The sequence below is a fragment of the Puma concolor genome, chromosome A1, assembly GCF_028749965.1.
Source record: "Puma concolor isolate L17-30 chromosome A1, mPumCon1.1.hap2, whole genome shotgun sequence".
Lineage (NCBI taxonomy): Eukaryota > Metazoa > Chordata > Mammalia > Carnivora > Felidae > Puma > Puma concolor.
Genome location: NC_141667.1, coordinates 162,423,160 through 162,450,966, shown reverse-complemented (window position 1 = coordinate 162,450,966; position 27,807 = coordinate 162,423,160). Strand labels below are relative to the sequence as shown.

Genomic DNA, 27,807 nt, shown 5'->3' with positions numbered 1-27,807 from the left:
ATCTACTCCTGTGTAAAAACTACCGCCTCCCAGAACTCAGAGGCTTAATTCAACAAAAAGCTATGTTTTCATACCTTCTGTGGGTCAGGAATCTGGCTGTGGCTGAGGGGAGTGCCTTTGTTGCAAGGTCCCCTGTGAGGCGGCTGTCAACTGACTGTTGGCCAAAACCCTAGTCATCTTGACGCTTGATGGAAAAGTGGCCCAATTTCAGGATCACTTACATGGCCGCTGGCAGTCCTCACCAGCCCACTCACACGGCCTTCACCATAAGGGTGGCCTCGAACCAGGGCAGCTGGCCATGAGAGAGCAAGAAAGAGCATCTGGGTGGGGGCTGCGGTCCTTACCTAGCCCACCCCTGCAGGCGACGCCCAGCACGTCTGCCACATTCTGTCTGTAGGTCATCCATGCCGGCTACCTGATGGGAGGGGGTTAGATGAGTTGTGAGTGCCTGGTGGTGGGCTCACTGGGGGCCATTGTATAGGCTGCCTGGCACGTGGATAAACAGCCAAAAAAGTTTGGGGGGGGCACTAACCTTACACGCCACGAAACGGGTGCCTCTCAAGCACATTGCGCTAAGTGCAGAAAGAATCCGACATTGCCCAAGGCTGCATGAGTGGCAGGGGATGGTCTGTGTCTAGTTCCGTCCAGGCAGCTGTAGCAAAATACCCAGACCGGGCGGCTCATCAACAGCAGAAGTATTTGCTCACAGTCCCGGATGTCCACGATCACGATCAGCGGGGCCGGTGCGGTCGGTGCCGACGTGGGCCCTCCTCCACCTGGCTGATTGCCAGTCTCCCTGTGTCCTCACAAGATTGGAAGGAATGAGCCAGGGCTCTGGGGTCTCTTTCAGAAGTGCATGAACCCCAGTCGTGAGGGCTCCAGCCTCATGACCTAACATCCTCCGAGAGGCCCTCCCTCCTAAAGCCATCACCTTGAAGGCTGGGATTCCAAAATAAACATTTGGGAGGAGGGGGGACAGACACTCAGACCATAGCAGACTGCAGAGGGCCATGAATTGCTGTTGACAAACAAGAATGTACATGTTCCTCGAAATTTATAGACATCTTTCTGTCTATAACTGTGACTTTTCTTGAAACAAACAAAGCCTGAGTAGAATAAATAAAAACAAAACTGCTCCTAGGCATATCATAGTGAACCACGGGTAACTAAGAGTGAATCTTAAAAGCAGCCAGAAGTTAAAAAAAAGACAAGTTCCAAAGAGCAACAATGGAAGTCCAAAGACACCAAAGTCACGTATGTCATGTGCTCAAATAAAATAATTGCCAAGCTAGAATTAAAAAAAAAAAAAAATTGTTTATTTTTGAGAGAGACAGAGTGCAAGCAGGAGAGGGGTGGGGGGGTGACGCAGAATCCAAAGCAGCTCCAGGGTCCGAGCTGTCAGCACAGAGCCCCACACGGAGCTTGAACCCACGAACCCTGAGATCATGACCTGAGCCAGAGTCGGCTGCTTAATGGACTGAGCCACCCTAGTGTCCCTAGATTTTTATAAGCAATAAAAAACTTCTGTAAGAATGAAAAGGAGCTAAAGATAGTTTTAGAAAAAGGTAAGAACTGGAAGATGAAGGCCAGGCATACCCAAATTCTCAGAGATACAAACAGGAAAAAGAATGAAAAAACCAAGTGAAGTCAAGATGGTAAAACAGCGTTTCTGATTACGCACAGATAATTTCAAATTAAATTACTAGTGTAATTTCAAAGGCCACCACAGAAGGAATAATAGTGGAGTATATAATTTCCAAACTAATAGAGAGGGTAAAACAGATTAATAAAAGCCAGCCCACCCAAAAGTTGTCAAAAAAGAGGTAAACCGGAGATTTCTGGAAAACAGGCCAAATAGAAAGGTCGTAGATGGTAGACACAAAAGCACCTTTGAAAATGACTAAACTCGAAATCCATGAAATTTTAAGAGACCCGTTTAATGTGAATTTCCATTATAGATGAGTTGATTGGGGTGCCTGGGTGGCTCAGTCGGTTAAACATCTGACTTCGGCTCAGGTCATGATCTACCAGTTCATGGGTTTGAGCCCCATGTCAGGCTCTGTGCTGACAGCTCAGAGCCTGGAGCCTGCTTCGGATTCTGTCTCCCTCTCTTTCTGCCCCTGCCCCACTCATGCTCTGTCTCTTAAAAATAAATAAACATTAAATATTAAAAAAAAACATGCTATACTTTTTTTTTTTTTTTTAATTTTTTTTTCAACGTTTATTCATTTTTGGGACAGAGAGAGACAGAGCATGAACGGGGGAGGAGCAGAGAGAGAGGGAGACACAGAATCGGAAACAGGCTCCAGGCTCTGAGCCATCAGCCCAGAGCCCGATGCGGGGCTCGAACTCACGGACCGCGAGATCGTGACCTGGCTGAAGTCGGACGCTTAACCGACTGCGCCACCCAGGCGCCCCTCTATACTTTTTTTTAAAAAAGGTGAATTGATTAATACAATATTTTAAAGCCTAAAATTTCTGAAAACCATGTAAAACATGATGCTTAACATTTAAATGTGAGGGGAAGATACAGAATATTGGAACGAATGCCAATGAAAACATAACAGAACGCACAGGATACTGCTAATGTCTTAATCAGTGGAAATGTACGTCTGTAAACCCATACATTACAAAAGAAGAAAGGCCAAAAATTGGGGTTTTTAAATGTCAACAAGTTTGAAACAGAACCATAAATTAAACACCAAGCAAGTAGGAGGAAAGATGTGACAAAGGTAAGAACTGTGTCACTGAAATTTATAACAAATAGGTAACAAATAACAAACCCAAAAGTTTTCAAACAAAAACAATCTTTGCAGCATGAATAAAATTGCCAAGTTTCCTGCAAGGGTGACAGGGAAATAAAGAAGGGGACCCAGAAGGCCAACTCTGGGGACAAAGAGACCTGCCACAGATCTTACAGAAATGAAAAATAACACTGAGTATTGTACAGTTTGTGCCAAGACAGTTTTGCCAATTTACTTATTTATTTTTAATTTGTGGATTTAGATGAGGAGACACATTAAAAAACAAATACAACTAACCAAAATGGACACAAAAAAAATAAAAAAGGCTAAACGGTAACGTAAATATTAAATTAATTGAATTTGTAATTGAACACTTTTCTATGAGGAAAACACTAGGCCCAAATGAGTTTTCCAGTGAGTTGCCTCAAAATTTTAAAAAGGACAAAACAATGCCAATATTACACAAACTCTTCCAGAGACTAGGGATGCAGAAGAAGGGGGGAATAAAGAAAAGCTTCCCAGCTTGCATAAATAACCACTTAATTTATGACGAACTTGGCATTGCAGGGCGCTGGGGGAAGGATAATCGATGGCTACCCATGTGAGGAAAACAGTGAACTTGACCCCTACTTGGTGCCCTACACACAAAAGATTTCTGGTGGATTAAACATCCAAGTGTCAAACATAAAATAAAATTTGTAGTAGAAAATATAGGATGATTTTTTTTAACTTCAGAGGTAGGAAAAGAAAGAAGAACTTCTTACACAGGCCACAAAAGAGTGCTAACCACAAAGGGGAAAAACTCTGTGTGTGTGTGTGTGTGTGTGTGTGTGTGTGTGTGTGTGTGTTAGTGTGTGTGTGTATAAGTATACACATGTATTCAACACATTTATAACTAATGAAGACTCATATTCAGAGTTTACTTATAAACAAGACTATTGAATAGGAAATTGTTTTTGGACATTAATAAGCACAAACATTTTTCAGAGCCCAACTTCATTGGTAATTAGAGAAAATGCACATGAAAAGCACAGGAGAACGACACACAACACAACACAACCTGCAGAATGGGAGCACTGAGCGCAGGGGAGGAGGGGCTGCAGGAGGAGGGGCTCCTAGGAAGGGGAGCTGGGGGAGGGGAGCGGGGTTGAGAGATAGGGGAGGGGCTCTGAGGAGAGGGGTTGAGAGATAGGGGAGGGGCTCCGGGAGGAGAGGCTCTGGGAGGGGGGTGCTGGGGAGGAAGGGCTCCAGGGGGGTGGGACTCTGGAAAGGAAGAGGGGGTTTGGCGAGGGAGGGGCTGGGGGTAGGGGCTCCAGGAGGGAGGGACTCTATGCATCCCCCATAAGGATGTCCCCATCCTGTGTCAGAAGTCCCTCTAGGTCCAGGAGAACATAGGGAGGCTGGGGGTGCAGCTTCTAGGCCTAGTACATTGCCCGCCCACGTGTGCTCTCTGCCAGGGTCCAGAGCAGGAGGAGGACAGCGGGTGTAGGATGAAAACCAGGCAGGGCACTGCAGTGACAAGTCACAGGTTACCTGGAGGGATCAGAGGCAGGTAGTCGGTGGGGACAGAGCATTAAGGTCTCCAGAGCAGTGTGGGGATTCTCTGTTGACACTCGGAAAAAAGATTGTTGGAATCACATGCAAGGAGAAAAACCCAAATGTGTTTAGGAATCTCACCCACCATATTAAGCAAGGATAATGAATAATGATCAAAAGTAGGCAGATCACAAGGCAGAGGCTTTTTGGTGCAATGGAGGTGTGGGGTGGGGGGTGGCAGTAAGTATCTTACATCAGTAAGATACAGAAGGATTTTTCTACCAGCAAGAAAGACCGCTAGAAAAAGGAAACCACTGACCGAATTGTATTGCCACCGCGAAAAGACCAAAGTTCAGCAAAGAATGATGCAGGCTCTCGGGACCCCAAAGTATTGTCCTGCCTTTAAAAAAAAAAAAAGTTTCTTTATTTATTTTGAGAGAGGGACAGCACAAGCAACGTGGGGGAGAGGGGGCAGAGAAAGAGGGAGAGACAGAATCCCAAGCAGGCTCTGCCCTGTCAGCACAGAGCCCAACGCAGGGCTCGATCCCGATCCCAGGAGATCATGACCTGAGCTGAAGTCAAGAGTCAAACACTTAACCAGCTGAGACACCCAGGTGCCCCAGTTTTGACCTTTCTAAACATTGTCTCCTGACTGAATTTCACAGCTTTTAAAAATAACATATTATTAATGTGGCATTTATAATTTCATGCATGTTATGAAAATTATACATGTTTTAGAATAATGCGAAGAACAATTCTTTTAGGGAAGAATAATAAAGAATAAAAACTACCATCAATCCTATTACCTAGAAATACTCCAAAAATGTCTATTATTCCACTGTGTTGAGTTTTATTTTTTCACACAAATGCGTGTATCTACATCGTATATTTGGCGTTATTTTTATAAAGTTTGAGTTATACATGGATGTAGTTTTACTGTTCTGCTCCCCCCATTTGGAATACCGTGGTATATCTCTGTGTCAACAACTACAAATCTGAGTTGATTACAGATAGCCATACGTGTGTTCAGTACATGCACTCCATCCTTTAGGGCTGCCAGGATTTACAGTAAATAAGCTGTCAGACAGCAAGATTATCTCCCACCTTTCCACCCTTGAGACAACATCTTAATTAAAAGAGGAATTTTGTAAAACTCCCCATGTCAATGTTTGACGTTCACATCTATGTGCATCTGTTTAGCTGGACGTACACAGATACGATCTTCCTTTTTTTTTTTTTTTTTTTTTGAGATACAATCTTTCTTTTAAGATGGTGAATTTCTGGGGAGTTAGGGTGGCTCAGTCTGTGAAGCATTCACCTCTTGATTTCCTCTCAGGTCATGATCTCACGGTCCTGAGATTTAGCCCTACATCAGGCACACTGGGTGTGAATCCTGTTTAAGATTCTGTCTTTTCCTCTTTCTCTGGCCCCACCCCCGACCGCACATGCACTCACTCTCTCTGAATAAATTAATACATACATACATAAAGTAAAAATTTTTTAAATTAAAAAAAATTAAGATGGTTACTTTCTGAAATCTCTGATGTGAGAAGTAATTCCTTTGTGAGGAGGTAAAGATAACAAAAACAATTGTATACCCTTATATTGAACTTAAATAGTCCTAATATAATAAAAATGGAATTTGAGTGACAATAATAGCCAGCAAGTATGCGATAGAAGTGTATTTCACAAGGACTACACTTACCCATTAAGAAAGTAATTAATACCTGTTTTCCTTGCAATTTTGGAGCATTTAAAGATCACCACTAAACAGAAAAAAAAGGAATTTAAAATATGTTAGAATGACCAAAACTGAATACACATCTATTTAAGAAAGATGACCTTATTCTCATTCGTTTTTGCTAAAATTTCACCCAATGTCCTTCTCCCTAGCAACTTGGGTGAAGTTTATCCTACCATAAAGAAAAAGAAAATAGAAACTTCTTGTCACCAAATTATTTAATTTGTCTGTGTCTTGAGTCAAAAGCCAAACGTTATGGCTTGGACAATAATCCTGGAAAACCTCATACAAAAATCTGTGAGTTTTACTCTAAAAATCAAAGTAAAGTCAAAAACCAATGGAACGACAAAAAATCCTCTAGCCCCAGATGGAAATTTTTGTGGAATACATTGCCTGAAATTAATAGTATCACATTAAATATGTAGGGCTCTCGGGCTTCTCAACCTCAGCATCTGACAAATGTTCAGACCCTAGAACACACTACCCCTTAAATCTCATAGGGACCAGAGTTTAAAATAAAGCTAGTTCTAAGTTGTCATTAATTGATGATCCCTTGGAAATAATCAGGAGCCACACGCACAAAAGGAAAATTATTTCAGTTGGGATTTCAGTCTTTCAAAGCCACTTGCCACGTTTATGTGGTTCTACTTTCATGAACACCATGGATGTCCCAGCTCTTGCCACCTTCTCATCATCATTACAGCATCGGGCACCGTGCCGTGGATACTTAGCACTGGGTAAGCACTTACCAACCGGGGCCATGTTGCATGTTACGTAGGGACCAGTGAGTTCTGTGCAGGGTGTGGAGTCAGAAAACTTCTGCCCATCAGTATGATAAGAACTGACCCGATATGACACCTGTGCCACGCCTGATGTAGGTGTGACCCATCCTCGCTCTGAAAGCGGTTACTGGTACCGATTCCTAATTCACCAGGGATAGTCCGTGTGCTTTCTAAATAAAGGCACAAGATGGAAATAAATATTTAAAATAACTTGGGATTCTAATTGAATCAGAAATAGTGTTATTTTTCTAGGAAATGATTTATCTTGAATGCCAGGATCTGCATGCTACCTCTGCTTCCCAGAAATAATTCTCTGTTTGTTCGTTTGCTGAAATATAGTTATGTGTGGGTAATTATAGCTATCATTTACTTTAATTGCCATCCTTTTACTGATGTGAACACAGACTTAGATCTTTTTTGGTATACTTAATTATTCCCTGGACTTGTGGTTATTTATCATTAGATTAAAGAACAGTTTTCAGTGTTAGGACATTTTCGTTGTATCACACAAAATATTGTGAGTATAAAGATGTTTATTTCGTGGGGGAAATAAAGACATAAAGAAGTTCCAGCCAGGCCATTTTATGTTTAGTATGATTTGCTTGCTTGCTGCTCAGTGAATATACATTTTATTGCTGGGCATCAGGAAACAAATGGCAACTAAAGAACACAGTCATTACATTTGATTTTACATTTGTCATTCTGTGAAGACTATCTCTCTTTTTATTTGTGTTATGTTTATCATCGGTGCGCAGTAAGGGCTATCTGGGTGTAAAGGGCTTTCCGTGGGGATGGACTGGATGGGACGCTCTGGGACCTGGAACTCTGCATTTTTTGTAGATTCCGTATCGAACCGAGCGCCACTGGAGCACCAAACCCCAGTGATTCTGGAAACATCTAAAAACGGCTTTCGTCAGCACTGCTCGAGGTAGATGTGGAATGCTGGCAGGGCTCCTCTGGTTGGAGCCCGTGAAAAACATTCACATATACGTTTTACAACATCACTTTGTTTATGGGAATTGTATAGATTCTTTGGAACTCATACTGTTGTCTGGCTCAAAAGCTGACTGCCAGGAGGAAGCAAGCCTTCACTTGACAATCTGGAATATTGTGCAATTATCTATTTTCAGCAGCAGAAGGTAGCTTTGCAAAGAAAGCCAGCTTCTCGGGCATGTAGAAAGCCCTGCCCCACTCCTTCTGGCTAAAAATATTTTGAAGTCATATTGAATAATTGCTAATTTGGACTCCATTTAATTAAATCTCCTCCACTGTAGTTAAGAAGTCCCGATTAAAAACAGCTGGATTCAAAGGCTGACTGTTCTTTCCTGGCAACGCTGCATTGTTCCTGTTTGCCTGTGCTCAGGCCCCAGCTCTGAGGTTCATTGATTCCATGGCTGTGAGCAAATTACTTAACCTTTCTGGTCCTCTGTTTTCTCGTCTTAAAAATGGGGATAATCAAGGGACCTGCTGTATGGGATTGTTATGAGGATCTGGTACAATGATGCCACCCCAAATAGTGCTCTATATACATTACCTAATACACAGATATCAGAAAAGCTTAGGTTTCTTGGAGCTGGAAGATCACTGAAAAATGTGTCCAATAAAAACAAAAATGCATGATGTCGATAAGGCACAAGGCCACAAATTAATTTGTCCAAGACCAGACAGACTGTAATGCTAGAATCTATGCTAATGACATCGACCCCAATACACACATGCATAGAGTCAAACTCACATATCATTTTGGTGGAATGAATGGACGTTGGGATTTATGGGAGCGTTCCAGGAAAGGTTCTGTTTAATCCCTTGGAGGGTTCGAAGATTCAAAATAATATAAAGGACAGAATGGCCTGAAGAAGCCTAGTGAGAGGCAGGTGCACATCAGTCACAAAGCATTTATTAAGCACCAGTTGCATGCAGGCATTGTGCAATGAGTGCAGAGCAGTAGGAAGTCTAAGCAAATCACGAGGTGCTTTTTGGGTATAAGCAGAGCATATGTAGAGCATTAGCATTATGTGTCAAGAGAGATCACAGAACAGGGCAGCCAGTGACAAGTGTCAGGTCAACCACACAAAAAAGGAGTGCTCTGGTGTTGCCACCACGTGGAGGAAGAGATTCACGAGGGCTGGGATTTTACAGATGCTCCTGGTGAGGATTGGGATTTTCAAAATGAATGAGATTCAGACTAGAAGGGCACACCTTCCAGGGAAGAAAATATATCTCCGTGGCGGGATGGGAGTGAGCTACTTTGAGGGCGTAGGTCAGTGAATAAGATGGCGTTGAATGCCAGTTCAAAGAGTGTCTCTGGAAGACTGGTCTTTGCTTGGAGAGGGTGGGGCACCATACATCGGCTCTTTTGGAGAAGCTTCCCTGATTGTGTTACTCAGGGTGAAGAGTGGAACAAAACCTGAGGTTGGGAACAGCAGGTGTGTGTTGGTCCTGTTAACACCAAGGAGAATGTTCCAGGATGGACTGGGATAGGAGGGAGAGAACAGCGCACTCTTTCACAGAAGAAACGGAGTTCTGAGAGGTTTATCCTGTGGGTTGGGTTTGGAGTTCAAGCGATGAGAAGGACTTCTGGTGGTAGACAGTCGTGACATAAATGCTGGTGATAATTTGGGAGTCTAAGGGGAGCTCCAGGAAGGAAAGATAGGGAAGGCAGGATTTTCACGGGAGCTGGAGAAATGGGGATCATTTGCAGCATCAGAGGAAAAGTTTTTAAGAGAAATGAGGAAAAAATCTGACCACAAAACCATGTGGAGTGCCAAGCTTTGAGAAACGTACTTTGAGAAGGACCGGCGTGGAGATACGGAATAAATGATCAGAGACGGGAACGCCAGCATGCAGTTTCACAAAAACCAGGAGAATCATGACTTTGAGATCGGAGGTATTTGGTAAGCTGGGAGGACACGCAAGGAGAATCATATATTGCTATCAACTAAACATACTTGGGTCCCAACAGAGCCTCAGGGATTGTGGCTGGCAGATTCTAAGGGGTTCATTACTTAAGACTCAGAGCCACACCACCCTCTCCAGCCTGCCCTATTCTTCTCTTCTTAGAAGGCTCTACATAAACCCACGGGGTTTTATGCGTAGACTTCACCGCCGCAGAGTCTCTCCCTTTTCAAAATCACCTTACAAACTCAGGGAAGTCCAGGGCCTGGATCCACACTGCACACGATGAGGAGAGTGTCCTAAATACCACTTCCCCTGAGCATCCCGGGGAAGGATGAATTGACAAAGCTCTGAGCAGCACCCACTGCTCAGGGAGAGGAGCAGGGAGCCTCCTCCCTCTACCTGGCCCCTGGATCAAGGCTGATGACTTCCTGACTCCCCCCTGCCAAGCCCCAGTGCCAAACAGCATGTTGTACAGAGTGCTGCCATCTATTACTTGGCCCAGATCAGCAGGTGGGGAATGCCTTCTCGAAGCCTCTGCATGCTTTCTTTGAACAGAAGAGCTTGGTATCTGGGGGGTAGGACAGGGACAGGTTCAGAAGATCTTAGCCCTTGCTCTAATTTGGACAAGCATGGCTCCTTAAACGGATGGTTTCATATCAAATGGACATGCTTAGCATTTTGAGGCCCACTGTTGCCGTTGTAGTAAGAATGTGTTGAGGACACAGAACTACATCCACTGGGAATTAGCACCACAGAATGGGGTCTGGGGACAAGGCTGTGGCTGCAAGAAAACGAAAGCACGTTCATGAGTATGTGCGAGCAATTGTCCATGGTAGAAGCCTTCAATAGAAGTCGACAAATAAAGGTTCCAGATTGACCTTCGATGGCCCCAACACTGATCAAGAACCTTTAACTTGGTAGGAACACAGTAGAATTCTTTACCCCAAGACTTGGGGCCTTTTCTGGGGTCTTTGGCTAGCTGACAGGTGAAATGACACAATTTCTACATCTTTCTTTTCTTTCTTTTTTTCAAAGCTAATGAGAAGTAAATGAAACAAAATTGAAATAACGAACATCCCAAAGCTTGGTCATGGGCACATGGGCTTTCCTTGCATATTCTCTTGACTCTTATATGTGTATGAAATTTCAGTAACAAAAAGTTTTGAAATATTTTTTATCTTGACCAATAAGGTGGCTAAGTTATTGTACCTTTATGTGCATTTCTTTGGGTACTTAATGAAAATGAACATGTTCATCATTTAGGGGCCATATACTCTCTTTCCTCTCTATACATATTCTTTTCCCATATTTTAAAATCTGACAGTAGGTCCTTTATTTTGATTTGTAGGATGTTTTAAGAACAATAGAGCCTTTTATTTAGTGTATTTAAATATTCTGTATTCTTTTTCATTTTTTAATATTTTATATTTATAAAATTTATGTAAAATATTTTTATATGTATAAATTCTTATGATTTTTGGCATATGTTTATTTTTAAATGTTCAAATAGAGATAGTAATACATTTTTCCTCCACATTTTTTTTTTGTTCTGGTGTCACTTTTAGATTATTTGCCTTTAACACGTGCTGCTTCCGATATGACAATAAGATAGAAATCTTTTTGGTCAAAAACAAAGCGGAACAAAACTCTGCCTTCTAACATTGTCTGCACCTCCAGGGCTGCCTGGCTATTACTTTATCTGCTGCTTCCACTTGCTGGATATATTGGCCCAAGTGGGGTTCTCCCACCTGTTTGCTATAGACATCCAGGCAGGGTTTTCTGCACCCCAGGCTGGTCAGTCTCAGCTTCTCCCCCAACCTGCACCTGCCCAAGGGGAGGAGATACCATCCACACCAAGGTTTCCAGCACCGCTTTCTTCTCCCTGACCCCCCCTCCACACCGGGGTCCCCACACATTCACCTGCCCCACACTGACACCCTCTGTCCCTACCCTGGTGACCCTGCCACAGGTTCTGGGATCAGTGATTTCTTTAGTCAACAGGTAAGAAATGCCTCTTCACTCACCACTCAGGTAAAATGGCGTCATATCCCATCCCCTCTGGAAACCCACAGTGTTGTCCGTGGCTTACAGGCTACTGTCAGACATCTGTGAGATGGCATGTGAAGTGCTTGCCCTTGATCTCTCTACCTTCCAGCACATTCTGCAGGGGCCCCCACTGACCACACCCTCTCAGTGGTCCTTTCCTGAGGCATGGAACCATCTGGAACTTCTTCCCTGGAGCTCTCCCAAGGAGGCCCATCTCACCTTCTTGACCATTCGGAGCCTTCTCATCCCGGAGTGCCCAGACCCTTTGGCATCCCCAACATCACATTCCCCTAATCCCCTCCATCATAATTCATCCCTGCTCTCTCCAGGATGCTAACCCACAAATCACCCTGCTGTGTGTTCTGGTGGAAGGCCACTCCTGTGCAATGGCAGGACTTTCCTTTAGTCATTGTATTTCCCAGTGCCTTATTCAGACAATGACCACAAATACTTCTTAACTTTCTTTATGACGTGATATATAGCACATTATGCTATTGATTTGGCTCTGAGTTTGTATCCTCGGCACACTGAGTTTCTGTTTTATTTGGGGCACAAACTTCTGATTTATAATTTAGTTTTGGAAAATGGATGACAGCTTTCTTCCCCACCGTCCAATTCCTGGAACCCAGTGCTCCAGAAGGTGGACGTCTGTCCTTGCTCGTCAGTCAGCTCTCTGTTTCCCCCACCAGCCCCCACACCTCTGACACTCCTGCTACACATGAATCCCGGACTCGGCTGTGCCCTCCTGCCTGGACACCCAGTTTTTGCTGACGCCCTGCTTATTTGGATGCCTGGGATTCCAATTTGTGACTGATCTCAGATGTCCATCATTCCTCCCTCCTGGTTTAGTTTCCAGATCACTCAAACACTGATTGATTGGCCCCTTTCCCACACCTGCTATGCCAGTCTCTAATATAATTTCCCCTGGCCAACTTCAGACATTGCTGTTTGTTGTGGCCAGGACCCATCTTGCCCCATGACTTCCATGTGTAGGCCTGTCCCTTTCCAGGTGCTGGCCCCAGTGTGCCTGGTCTCGATGAAGCTAACCTTTCCATGCCAAGGCCTTTGTATCTGTAACAGGAAGATTGACTGGGGGTAGGGGGGCTTGTTATGTGCTGATAGGGTTCTGTGGACTTCCTGGGGAGCTCACTCACTCCTGATCTGAAAAAGCGTGCAGTGATTTCCCAATGATCTTGAATTTGGGAAGCCTGTATATGTCTGATCAATTATACCATACTGGTTAATTACAATTTTGGAGAAGAGCAGCTATCACTTCATAATTTAAGGCCCCTGGATTGAGCTCATTCCGTCAGGTAATTTTCCTCTTTTCATGTTTCCATCTTTTTTTTTTAATATGAAACTTATTGTCAAATTGGTTTCCATGCAACACCCAGTGTTCATCCCAAAAGGTGCCCTCCTCAATACCCATCACCCACTTTCCCCTCCCTCCCCACCCCCCATCAACCCTCAGTTTGTTCTCAGTTTTTAAGAGTCTCTTATGCTTTGGCTCCCTCCCTCTTCAACTTTTTTCTTCCTTCCCCTCCCCCATGGTCTTCTGTTAAGTTTCTCAGGATCCACATAAGAGTGAAAACATATGGTGTCTTTCTCTGCCTGACTTATTTCACTTAGCATAATACCTTCCAGTTCTATCCACATTGCTGCAAATGGCCAGATTTCATGCTTTCTCATTGCCAAGTAGTATTCCATTGTGTATATAAACCACATCTTCTTTCTCCATTTGTCAGTTAGACATTTAGGCTCTTTCCATAATTTGGCTATTGTTGAAAGTGCTGCTATAAACGCTGGGGTACAGTGCCCCTATGCATCAACACTCCTGTATCTCTTGGGTAAATTCTTAGCAGTGCTATTGCTGGGTCATAGGGTAGATCTATTTTTAATTTTTTGAGGAACCTCCACACTGTTTTCCAGAGTGTCTGCACCTGTTTGCATTCCCACCAACAGTGCAAGAGGGTTCCTGTTTCTCCACATCCTTGCCAGCATCTACAGTCTCCTGATTTGTTCATTTTAGCCACTCTGACTAGTGTGAGGTGGTATCTGAGTCTGGCTTTGATTTGTATTTCCCTGATAAGGAGTGACATTGAGCATCTTTTCATGTGCCTATTGGCTATCTGGATGTCTTCTTTAGAGAAGTGTCTATTCATGTCTTCTGCCCATTTCTTCACTGGATTATTTGTTTTTTTGGGTGTGGAGTTTGGTGAGTTCTTTATAAATTTTGGATACTAGCCCTGTGTCTGATATGTCATTTGCAAACACCTTTTCCCTTTCTTTCGGTTGCCTTTTAGTTTTGTTGATTGTTTCCTTTGCAGTGCAGAAACTTTTTATCTTCATGAGGTCCCAGTCGTTCATTTTTGCTTTTATCTTTATGAACAAGTCACTTGTGGTGACTCTCAACCCCTGTCTCCTGTTGGTGCTGAGTCAGCGGTGGTTTTGCCACCAGGGGGACATTTTTTGGCTGTCTCAGTTGTGAGGTGCTACTACCATATAGGGCAGAGCCTAGAGATGCTGCTAACCATCCCACAGTGCACAGGGCAGCCCCACAACGGAGAAACTTCCAGCCCAAAGCGCCAGCTGCGCTGAGGTGGAGAAACCCTGTTTCTATCATGAGGGATCACTGATAAAATCCTCTGGTGCCTATGGGGACTTCTGTAGTATTTCAGTGGGGGCTATCCATGTCCTTGAACCCTCTATTTGTCCTGCAAGGCTGGTGATGAATTGGTCTGCTGGGGGTGGGCAGCTACCATGGCCTTTTCCTCATAGGAGTCCACCAACCCCTTCCTCCCCATTGTGTGTGAACACTAGCCAATGGAGTTCGTGTGACGCGTAGACTCGATAATGTCTGGTCTGTCCTCCACTCCCCTCTTCTCCTCCCTGCGGCCCAAATGAGATGCCAACTTTCCACTGTAGTGGCCCAAGGTACCCGTTCACTCTCTGAGGCCCTTAGGCTCCTCCCGCTGCTGTCGCTGCTTCACCAAACCATCCTCAGTTTCCCCTACAGTACTTCTCTGCTCACTTTGTGCCATTATGGAACATTTCCTCACCATCCCTTCATTGCTTTTTTCAACATCCTGCATCTTTTATTTAATGGAATTGCAACAGTATTTTGTGTTCCCATGTTTCCTTAGGAAATTTTTATCCAATGAGTATTTGCTGACCATCATTTCCATCCATGAGATGTAAAAAGTAGACTTTTTTGCAGTAAGTACACAGCTTTTTTTATTTGGGGGAAGGACACCCAACTTAACCTCGACTTGGTGTTGACCTCAACAGGTTTACCTGAAGAAGAGGGGTTCCCCAGATTTTCTGTGAGCACCTTCACGACCTCATCGTGTCAGAGACAGAGAGAGACCCACACCACTCAGGTAAGGACCCTCAGATATTCACATTTGAGTCACAGCTGGAAATAAGTTACGACCAGAGACTTGGTGTGGCATGACCAAGAATGTACGTTCCTCCTGGACTAGACCACACGGTTGCTCTCACTCCGGCCCTAAGTTATCTCCAGCTCAACATCCCTCTTTCTCTCTGTCAGCAGACTCCAGCTCTCTGCTGGTTAGAAGGGGAAGAAGAAGAATGCCCAAAACAAACAAAATGTAATACTTTTAAATTGAATATTGTAGACATAATTTATGTTGTGGTCTTTAAAAAATCACTGTCAGAAGAAGATGATGTTACGTCCACTGAGTGACGCTAACACAGTTTCCGCATTTGACCTCGGCTAAAATAGGACTCTGAGGGCAAAGCGCACAGAAATAAAATGCTTGAGGCACCTGTGGTGTTACGGCATGCCATCCTATCTCGTTGACTGCCTCTAAACTCCACATAGCCCAGATTGATTTAAAATATAGCATATGGGGGCACATGGTCAAGCACATGACTCTGGATCTTGGGGTCGTGAGTTCAGGCCCCATGTGGGCATAGAGCTTACTTTAGGGGCACCCGGGTGGCTCAGTTGGTTAAGCGTTCGACTCTTGATTCCGGCTCAGATCATGATCTCACGGTTCCTGGGATCAAGACCCACATCGGGCTGTGCACTGACCACAGGGATACTGCTTGGGATTCTCCCTCTTTCTCTCTCTGCCCATCCCCCACTTGTGTTTTCTCCCTCTCTCTCTCTCTCTCTCTGTCTCTCTGTCTCTCTCTCTCAAAATGCATAAACGTAAAAAAATAGGTAAATAAAATGTATCATATGATCAGGACACTATAAAGCCAAAATGAGATTACAGTTCACAAAGCCGTTTTTGACATGTTTCAGTGATTTTGTGTATATGCTTAATGTGTTTGGCTTTAAAAAGTTCACCAAACTAAAGAAGATTATCGCTTCAAGAAAAAAGCAAACAACAACAACAAAAAAAAAACCAACGACACCACTAGTGTGTTTAGAAAGAAAAAGGATTTATATCATATAATTTAGTGTTCTTTTAATGCTGAATTTTAAAATATTTAAAATACTGTTTTTGGTCATTATCTTCAAAAAGATGACTTTGCATTTCAAGGTGAAACACGCCCAACAATGTATCAAAGAGCTTGTTATCAACAGGGTCAAAATTATTGCTTTAGCAACAGGGTTCTTATTTTGTATGGAGCTATAGTACCACTTTTTTTGATGTCAAATATCTACATCAAAATCTTTTGTAAAAACTCAGTGGAGTATCCAGATGCTTCCATAAAGTCGACAACCCAGCCACTGATCTGTTTTCCTCTGCATACTTGGCATTATATAGATAAGTCTATTGGCATCAGCTGAGATTTTTTCCCAATAACACTGGTGAGGTAGTGAGAAAAATCAATAACTTTAATCTTAAAAATAAATCTTACAGTATGCAATCAGCTCAAATCACTTGCACTGATGTATAGGTACTGAAATAGAAAGAAAATGCTGATAGGCTACAATAACGGATCGTCCTATCTCCCCTCTGGTCCTTAGAGGTGTATTGACTTTACTTTGTAAGCCTTACAGATGCTTTATCTGAGAGAATTCACAGGGGGAGCCTACTTGTAAGGAACACTGGTTTGATTTTTATTAGAAGACTGACTCCTATACTTCAGAGCACAGATGCCGGCCACCTGACACCCTTTCCGGGGCTCCCACTATAACGTGGTTCATAGAGAAAGGGTTAATTTTGAAAGAAGGTAACTTTTTCCCTGGTCTTGCATGGGTTTGGCTAAGAAGCAAATAGAGATGGGAAAGATCATGAGGAATTAGTGTCCATTCCTACCTGTCAGCGGGGACTTTTTGTTCAGATGCAAACAGTCTTGGCTTGCAGTCATCTCACAGTGCCTTTCTTCAAGGGAGCAGGAAACCAGGCTCATTTTCTTCCCTGTAAAGTGTGGGGATTCTCATGCTAGGACACGTTTCTCGCTGTTGAAAAGCTGTAAGAGTTATGTGAAATTGCGCATTTAATGGCCACACGTCTTTCTGCGAAAACGACTCTTGTGTGACATATTCCACAGGAAATATGGACACATACAGGCATATCGCATTTTAAATTTTCTACTAATGCAATTAGATTAGAATTCTATAAAATCAGCCCTCGACTGATTGGGTATGTAGCAGTAAAATTAAATGTTGACTACAAATTGAATTTCTCTTTGTGGAGGTCTAGAGTTTAATTGGCATCATCAAGGATTTTAGTGAAATCCCTTTAAGAAAGATAAAATGCGTGTGCATTATTGTAGATAAAGAAAACAGGAAACAGATTCAGTCATTTGCCAAAGATCCTAGGGAAAATTCGGAGTGCATGGTTTGAACGGATATCAAGATCATATGTCCTATTCCTGAGAACGAACGTGACCAAAACCCATTAATAGCACTGCAGGAGTCATCCAACTTTTTCACACAGTTTGAAGACTTTTTGGTCAGGACAAAAACCTAAGTAGCCATGGTGGACATTTATGACTTGGCTTTTTAGCTGCCAGTCACATGCTGAGATTTCTCACGATGAAAACAGAACGGGAGAGGCTCATCCTTCCTTCCCTCCTTTGTGAGGTAGACGATACGTGTGAGGGGGGCTCAGCCAATCTGTCAACCGTGGGTTATGGCGTGAGAGACATATGATGGAAGGGACGAGAAGAGTAGATGTCACCAAGGAGGTGACATGTGGCAGAGGTGACTTCCCTCTGGGGCAGCTGTTAGGCAGTGTTACGACGACCTCCGGGCACTGAATCCACTTGGATTCCTGCCCACTTGCCACACACTTTCCTTCTCACTCCAGTCTCTCTCTCTCACCTTCCAGTGAAGGTCCGACCTGTTCAGATGTCCAGAATTACTTTTCATGGCTCGCAAATAACAATTTTCACTGACACCGATATAGACGTGGAACGTTTTCTCATGAGGGTAGCGCCTCAGCAAAGACTAGTAGTCTCTTTCCTCAAGGTGCAGGGGAGAGACAATGTAGTTTATGTTCTTTTCCATCATAACATTTCTTACAATTTTTAAAACATAATGACTTCACAGAAATGTAGTAAAAATAGGGGCGCCTGGGTGGCTCCGTCGGGTAAGCATCCAACTTCAGCTCAGGTCATGATCTCACGCTTCGTGGGTTCAAGCCCCACGTTGTGCTCTGTGCTGACAGCTCAGAGCCTGGAGCCTGTTTCAGATTCTGCCTCTCCCCCTCTCTACCCCTCCCTTGCTCGCATTCTGTCTCTCTCTTTTTCTCAAAAATAAACTTAAACAATTTTTAAAAAGTAGTGAAAATATATTGCCCTTGAAATATTTGAAAATAATGAAAGCTGGGACCTTAGCCATATCGTGAATGTGGCTGTGTTCGTTGTTGCTCCTTATAGCGAAGGCTCTGTAGGTCCTTGCTGTGGAGCAAAATAGAATAGCCATGACCTTACACAGCCAGCAGTGAGTGCGTGATACCTTGCAATCCCGCACGCTGGCCCTGATGAGGGCTTTGTGGCACTTCCCAGCGCTCAACTCTGCAATCCCAGAGATCCAGGTCGGTTTTGAAATTAGATGGTGTTTATAAAAATAATATGCCATTTATCTACTGGCTATTTTATGAGATGTATAGTAGCTTTTTTAAAAGAGTGTGTGCCATTTGGCATGAAAAAAGATCCGTCCGAAGTAACGCAGCGGCAGGAGACTCAGCAGTGAGGGAAACACTGAGAGCACCTTCCAACCCAGAGTGACTTAGCTCTTTTCGCCGTGATTGCAACCCTCTGCTGACTCAGAAGGCCGGGTAACCTGACACAGGAACCCCGTGGATTATAAATAGAGCAAAATCATGAACCCCGTGGGGGAGGGACCCAAAGGCAGGAGGGTACAAGGAGGGAAGGGATAAAATAAAATTCTCAGTTCTTGCCCTCAGCCTGAAGTCGATTTATACACCTGTTTAGGGCTCTACACCTACTATTGACAAATGGGCCACTTTCTTTTTTCACTTGAGCGTACCTTATGTATGTACATTCTCATTTTACCTTTACCACCGTCCACTTCTCGCCATTGATTCCTCTCAGGTTTTGTTCTCCTCGACGACATTGTGTGGTTCATGATCTTTGAGTTTCATTGTGGGCAGTTATCATATTACTTACCAAACTTTTTGTTATGATTTTTTTAAAGAGCATAAAAAGTTATCATTAATATCTATCATATTCAAATATCCATCGTAAGAAATCATTGGTGGTCTCGGATAAAAGAGTGGCAGTCTAGCACCCAAGAGCTTCATGAGTATTTAGCCCACTCAGACCACCGCCACCAAAGAAAGCAGAAACGTAATCAATGTCAATTGATCCACAGTCAAGAGACAAATTGTTATGTGGTTTGTTTTACTGAACCAGCAAAGAAACCTTTTTGTAATGTCACATATCAACAAAGTGAAGACTGGTGGGGGCACTAAATAAAGCCAGTGCCTTCTCAGTATTTCATCGTATTTGTCACGTGAATGCCTGATAGGTATCATGGCAGAGAAACAGTGCTAGATAAAATAACAAAATGTAGACACACTCAATCATTAAGGGAGGATTCTAAAGCACATGGTGGGAAATAGAAATTAGATAACTGTTTCAAAAGGCAAGGTATAAATATTTCATTTATAAGCTGCAAACACGAGACAAGACATATCATGGGAAGCTCGTTCACACAGCTGATTCAGGGAAGGCAGTAAATTAATTTGATGGTATGAGTTGAGTGGCAGCATTTTCAAAAGAGAAGGGAAGAATCCTGTATAGTTATAGAGAAACTTGTGAAATAAAAGACAAAAGCAAATCTCCTATTTTGTATTTTTCCTCCATAAAATTGCACCCTGTGTCTCTCCCAAATGCATTCAAATGCATATTTTTCTAGTGAACACGTTGACTATTATCAATGAGGAGATAATTCAGTTTTAAGAAATATGAGAAGAATGCAAAATAAGAAGGTCTTGTGATATCTCTCCATGCTCACCTTACAGATGGGAAGGCTATAGTGAGTCAATACCACTGTCTGAGGGAGGAAGTAACATTGCATCTGAGAAAATGTGGTTGAGTACAAATTCTAGTTAACTTAGGAACTGCACTATTCCCTTAAAAAGATTTAATTTTTAAAATTAAAAGAAAAGAAAAAACTAAAAGAAAAAGGAAAACAAAACTAAAGAGAAAAAGAAAAAACAAAATTTATGGGTATAAATCCCATAACTGTTATTTAGCAGGTAGGTACAGAACGTAGCAGTTAGTTTTCAAATTGGTTAAAGAAAATACCAGTAACATGTCAAGCCTGCAGCCTGCCATACAACAAGTGCATATAAACAATGTTTGCTATGTTATCTTGGTGTTCTTTTTTTTTTTTTCAAGGTCAGTATTCTGAACATCAATTCTGATTCTAACATAGTAGACGCTATCTAAAATATATAGGGGGTTAGACAGAACCAGCATGACACAGCACTTCTCTGGGATTTTGATAAAATGTGGCTGGCACGTATGTGATTTTCAAAAACATTTTGCTATGGAATACTATATATTTGGGGGAGGGAGCACAGTGATGAGTAAAACACACAACTTCAATAAATCGTTACATTTCATCATATCTGCTCTGGCACCATATATTTTAGAGAAATCTATATCCCATCCCCACCTGCCACGCCGGGGTGAATCCCATCCGGAAATTAGGGCATAACCCTCCATCCATGTTTGCACTTTTACTAATATGAATGTACCCATAAATTATATCATGTCCGTAAGTAAAAATGGATGATTCGTATGCTTTTACAGTGTACATAAAGGTGTCACTCTGAACTGATTTGCGGATTATTTTCTACTTGTTGAGGTGTTTTTTCCCCCATTTGGATGCATGGTGCTCTCATTTGCTGTTTCATTCTGAGTATTAGCTCAAGGTTAAATGTAAAGCCTTAACGTGGAGCGGTAGGAGGGAGGCAGTAGGAAGGGAGATTACAGGGGACACACTCACAGGCTCTGAGCACAACATTGCGTTCAAGTTCCCTCAGCAAGCCCGGGAGAGAGCAAGTCCACTGGAAGAGGCAAGGCCTTAGGAACACCCGGCCCCCGCGGGAAGGGTGGGTCTCGCCTTGCTGCCACCTCCAGCCTCAGGGGACAGCAGTGCCTCTGGCAGCCAGACTGTCTTCCTCCAGATCCTCACAAGGTGGTTGGACGTGTCTCTCGGGGTCCTGAGAATCTTAATCCAGTGAGCTCTATGAAAGATGCACGGGGATGTACTGAATGTCCAGTGACAATATGGCAGCACGGACTTAGATGCACAAACATTTGCCAGAGGGCTACAACCAGGGCTTTGGCACAGATGCTTACTGGTGCCTCTAGAAGCTCCCTTTCAACACCAAAAAAAATTTTTTTAATTAAAAACATAACTGTAGGTGTCAATATGCCTCCTCCACTTTAAACTTTTCCCAGAAAGAGGGTTTCCATAGATATATTCATGACATTTCTTAAAAACAACATGTTTGCAGTTTGACAAAGTGGAGTGGAAAACTTGATCAAAAGCAAGTTTCCAAATTATTACTGTTACAAACAGTGCTACGGTGAAGATCATAGAATGTGCCCCTAACTTGTAATTTAGGGGGAAAAAAATCCAAAGGTTTCCCCTAGAAATGGAAATACTGCATTTCTGAGGGTGCACATTTTCAACCATAGGAGTTACTGCCAATAATTCCCCAAAATAGTTGAACACACCTCTAAAAGGGAATGTTTCTCCCCAAACTTTTTTTCCTGAAAGTCGCTTGGTTTAATTAATCTTTCTTTTTTAATTTTTCAATTTAATTTTATTTTTTTTAATGATGTGGTAAGTGTAAAACAGATCTTATTATGGCTTTGTCTTACATTTCCCTGGTTGCCGTCGAGCGTTTTCATATGTCCTCAGACCTAGTAGCCCAAAGATATCCTTTTCCTATTTCCGAACTGGTTTGCATGAGTTTCTAGAGGACTTGAAAGAATTCTTTACATATTCTGAATAATATTCCCCGTCAGTCACTTGCATGGCAAACACTTTGGTTATAGTGTTTTCTTTTTTTTTTTTTAATTTTTGTTAATGTTTTTATTTATTTTTGTGACAGAGAGAGACAGAGCATGAGCAGGGGAGGGGCAGAGAGAGAGGGAGACACAGAACCGGAAGCAGGCTCCAGGCTCTGAGCTGTCAGCACAGAGCCCGATGCAGGGCTCGAACCCACAGACTGTGAGATCATGACCTGAGCCAAAGTCGGATGCTTAACCGACTGAGCCACCCAGGTGCCCCTGGTTATAGTGTTTTCTTAGTCTAACCAGAAGTCTGTCAACTTCATTGATCTTTTAAAAACAGCTTTTGATTGTATTGATATTCTCTATTATTTTTCTGCTTCATTGATTTCTGTGTTCTTTAATATTTCCTTCCTTTTGCTTGCTTTGGGTATAATTGGTTCTATTTCTAGTTTCTTAAATAGCAAGTGTAGAACATTGATTTCATGCCTTCTGTTTTTTCTAATAGTATTTAATGTAGTACACTCCCATCTCTGGCTATGTTACCTGTGTTCTGAAAATTCTGATAGTTTTGCTTTTATTTTCATTCAATTCATGCTTTCTGATTTCTCTTAGGGTTTCCTCTTTGACTAATGTCGTTGCCTTCCAAACATTTGAGGACTTTCCAGATATCTTTCTGGTTTTTTATTTCTAGTTTAGCTGCATTATGATCTCAGAATATATACTTTCCATAATTTCAGTTCTCTTCAATTTATCAGGAATTACTTTATGGCCCAGAATAGGGTCTATCTGGGTGGAATTTCCATGGAAAGAAGTATCCTGCTATTGTCATATAGTGATCTGGAAATGTCTATTGGGTCAAGTTGATTGACCGTGTTGTGTGGGGCTTCTGTATTGTGACTGATTTTCTGTCCACTTCTTCCACTGAATACTGAGAGAAGAGTACCCTGAGTCTCCATCTATAATTGAGATTTTGGCTACTTTTCCTTTCAGGTTAATCAGTTTTTACCTTATATATTTGGAAGTTTTGTCATTAGGTGTGTAGACCTTGAAGAGTATTGCATCTTTTTTTTTTTTTAATTTTTTTTTTCAACGTTTTTTATTTATTTTTGGGACAGAGAGAGACAGAGCATGAACGGGGGAGGGGCAGAGAGAGAGGGAGACACAGAATCGGAAACAGGCTCCAGGCTCCGAGCCATCGGCCCAGAGCCTGACGCGGGGCTCGAACTCACGGACCGCGAGATCGTGACCTGGCTGAAGTCGGACGCTTAACCGACTGCGCCACCCAGGCGCCCCATGCATCTTTTTGATGAATAGATCTGTTTATCATTTGTACTTCTGATAATTAATATTACTTTTCCTGAGGTCTTCTTTGACTGAAATTAAAATAACCATTCTTTTGATCATTGTGTGCAAGGTATGTTTTTCCATTCATTTAATTACTTTTAAACAGCTTTATTAAGATATAATTCACATACCATACAGTTCACACCTTTAAACTATACAATCCAGGGTTCTTTAGTAAGCTGTTAGGGTTATGCAACTATTATCACAACTATTAACCCCCTCACCATCCCAATGAAAATCCATGCCTTTACTTTTAACCTATTTATGTCTCTATATTTAACTTGTGATTTTTATAAACAATATATAGATGTGTCTTGTTTATTTTTATCCAGTCTGATAGTCTTTGTATTTTATTTGGTGTGTTCAGACCATTTACATTTAATGTAATTATGGATGTGATTGGATTTTGGTCTGTCCATTTTATGTTTTTCTGTTTCTCACCACCGTTTTTGTTCTTCTTCTATTTCCCAATGATGCTTTCTTTCAGATTATTTGAGTATTTTTAAGTCCTCCATTTTAATTTATCTGTTGGCATTTCAGCTATATGTCTTTGTGTGTGTTTTCTTGGTAGTTGATTTAGCAATTGTAATATATACACACCTGTCACTCTATTTGCAGTCAACCGTATCATTCCTTTTAACCTCTTTCGCTGATCTTTACTTTATCGTCACCACATATGCTACATCTACATACGTTTACACAGTTATAAATATATTACATCTACATTCTTTATAATTGTCACATATTTTACATCTACTTAATTGTTGTCAGAAACGTTATATCTGCATACATTGAACACATTCTCCTAGGAGGTGTTATAAGTTTTGCCTTAAACTGTCATGCACGCTTCAGACAACGTCAGTAGAGAAAAATCTTCTTTTTATTATCCCAGTACTTACCATTTCTATAGCTTCACTCCTTCTAGTTCCATTTCCATCAGCCTCAAGAACTTCCTAGTTTTCCTTAATCCGAGTGTGTCCTTATTCTGCGTGCATTCTCCAAATTTGGATTTCCCTCCACAGTTCACTTGTTTTGGTTTACTTTTCTGGTCCTCAGATAGATGTGTGTTTTGTCCAAAGTTTAGATATAATTACTGAGAGAAATAGGCAGAGGTGGGCTTCTTTCATTGTGGCCCAGCTGACGCATTTACCACACATAAATTTATAGCGTTAATATAGTCAAACTGATTAACCCTTATCTTTATAGATTGTGCTTTTGTTGTACTGTTTAAAAAATCTTTCTCATTGAGAAAGCCCTCCCCCAAAAGTTCTCTTACCCTCCTGCCATAAAGATCTCTCTCTCCATATATGTTTAAAAGTTTAGGGGGTGTGTGTGTGTGTGTGGTTTGTTGTTGTTTTTACATTTTTTTCTTTTTTTCTTGCATTTAGGAATTTAAACTACCTGGACTTTATTTTTGAGAATGGTGTAAATTGACAATGTAGTTTTACATTTTTCTGTGCCAATAACGATTCTCCCCTGCCTTTTACAATATAAGGCCATGTTTCCCACTTCCTCTCAATGCTGAGTACATTGCCTGAAATGGACTGTTTTCTGTATTCATCTCTGACCTTCTAGACTCTTCTTTAATATTCCTTGCCTCCTGATGGCTTTCCTTGAGCACTCTTTCTAAGCAAAGTCGTCATTTGCCTTTATAAATTGGTCCCTGTAATTCTACAGTGCATATCTTCTTTATATGACCTATTTTGTTGTATTATAATTATGCACATGTGTGTAGACCCTGGGACTTTGAGCATATAGAGAATGCATTGACTGTATCTTAATCATTTTTGCATTCCAACAAAAACGCTCAATAAATTGCCAACTCAGTGTAATTGTCATCTGGTAGCAGCTTTCGATGAATTAAGAGAAGCAGACTGATAGAATATTTCCTAAATTTATTCAAATATTTAAATTCAGTCTCATGTTAAAAATGTACCAGTAAACTTGGTAAATAGAATCACAGGCAGTTGCATGACTGGTTGGAGGATATTAAAGTCACATTTTATATGGTGATTAGGCTCTAAAGCTGGCGTGTTATGTAAAAGTCACATGCAACAGAAAAGACTCTGGAACATCCCTTATATTGGCTATAAAGAACAATATGCCTTTATATGTTTTATGTATAAAACAGTGTGCTTTTCTTGTATACAACTCTGCACAATTATATGCATATATTTATGCGTAATGCATAAAACAACTTAAAGCATATAATAAGATACATACAGTGTTTTGGATTCTAAGGAAGTGGGTGGCACAGAACTGAATTTTCAGAGATTCATTTATTCATTCCACAAATATTTACTGGGTACCAACTTGTGTCCAGCACAGATCTAGGCACCTTGGTCTATAAAACAAACGTCCTTGCCCTCCTGGGAGTTAAATTCTAGCATTGGAAAGCAAACAATGAATGATATTTAAGTGAGGTGTATAAAATGCTAAAAGGTAATAAAACATACGAGGAAAGGTAAACAGGATAAGCAAGCTTGGGAGTGACAAGAGCAGATATGGAAGGAGGTTGGGTTGAGTAGCGAGTTCTAAGAAAGTCAACAAAAGCTTCATTGAGCAAAGACAGAGCAAAGAAGTAGGGAGTGTGCCATGCTGATGTCAGGGTGGAACATTCTAGGTGGGGGGAGAGCAAAGGCCCTGAAATAGGACCTTGCCTGAGTTGCAAGGTGGCCAGTGTGGCTGAAGGGGCGTGAACTCTACGTATTACTAGATGTTTAAATGAAGACAAGTTGGAATCAGCATCCGTGGTAAGTGTTAAGTCTAGAAAAGGGAGACTTTCTCATTGTAAACTACAGCTAGGGGCTAAATGTAAAATATCAATTAGGACTCTTATTGTACTGTCTTTCTTGAGAACCATTTGCCAGGTTTGAAAACTTGGGTCTGCTCTAAATCTAAAGTGAAAGGTAATCGCTTGCCTTTTCTGTAAGGAGAAAATGTAGACAAACAGCTCTATTTCCGCTCAAGATAAAGAGAACTGGAAGAGAGTCACTTGGGAACCTGTGTCGCTCATTCCCTGACTTGTTACATGTGGTGCTCTGGACACGAATGCAGCCTAACGTTTTTTAAATGCAAAATTCAGACTGAAAGAACGGAAAGTTTTCAATTGTGCTGAAATTGTAATCAGCTAATTACGGTGAAAGCATTTATTTTATGAAAAAAAAAACAAAAAACCTGACTGTCAGAAATAGGTTCTAAAGCAACTGAACTGTGATATTGGGAAGAAGTTTCACGAAGTCAATGATATAGAAAGCCTGGATCTTAAAGCCCAAGTGGATTCAAATTAGTTTTATACACTTCCAGGTGATTTTTATTAGATATTTTTGGAAAGAAGTCTGTTTTTCAAAGTTTAAGTATTTATTTTGAGAGAGAGCTCTGAGAGAGCATGTGCACATGAGCAGGGGGAAGGGCAATGAGAGGAGAGAGGAGAGAGAGAATCCCAAGCAGGCTTCGTGCCTCCAGCAGAGAGCCTGACATGGGCTCGAACTCACGAACAGTGAGATCATGACCTGAGTGGAAATCGGGAGTCAGATGCTTAACTAACTGAACCACCCAGGTGCCCCTGTAGTATTTATGATATCAAAAATTATATCTTCTGATGATAGAATTATTGGAATATTGCTTACATCCATACATCCATATATATATATGGATGTAAGCAATATTCCAATATATTTAAATGAATATATATATATATATATAGAGAGAGAGAGAGAGAGAGAGAGGGAGGAAAGCTTATAACTCTTGACAACTGGTCTCTCAGAAATTCCTTAAAACCTGTGGACTTAATTTTTCCCAGGCACAAAGTTAATCCTGTATAACAACTTGGGCACCTTGAGAAATGTTTTAATACTTATAGGACCTTTTTGTGCATGTAATGATTGTAAAGAAGGGCCTCTCTTACCTCCAGTTTTCAAGTGGAAACTTGAACTCCAGTAACTCCATTTTGGACGGAAAGATCAAGGTTGATGACAGAGAATAACTTTCCCCAACACAGTGTATCCCATGGCTCATGGAGTTGCTAAACTATGCCTTTCTCCTAATTATCTGATTTTCAAAAATCAACTCGGATTAGGTTATTTTATTAATATCCAGTTTCCTGAAGTGTCTTTTCTCATTCTTGTTTAATTATATTTATTGCCATAACACACAGATTGTGGTTGTTTCCAGAAAAAAAAAATTGTGATATCAATAAATTAACAGATAGACTGTGTCCTACATACTAACGCAAATGAGGATCCTGGCAAGAGGAACAACCAAACAAGAGAGAGGATCCTTCTACATGCAG

At 41.7% G+C, this 27,807-nt stretch overlaps 1 protein-coding gene across 2 annotated transcripts in view; it reads left to right on the top strand.

Annotated features, from left to right (window-relative positions):
• The window catches only part of MYO16 (myosin XVI), a 620,603-nt gene that overhangs the window by 577,894 nt on the left and 14,902 nt on the right, over positions 1–27,807 (top strand). For both annotated transcript variants that reach the window (XM_086708430.1, XM_086708429.1), the window contains exon 34: positions 15,036–15,127. In XM_086708430.1, the coding sequence (XP_086564556.1) occupies positions 15,036–15,127 (92 nt within the window). The remainder of the gene's footprint in view (positions 1–15,035; positions 15,128–27,807) is intronic.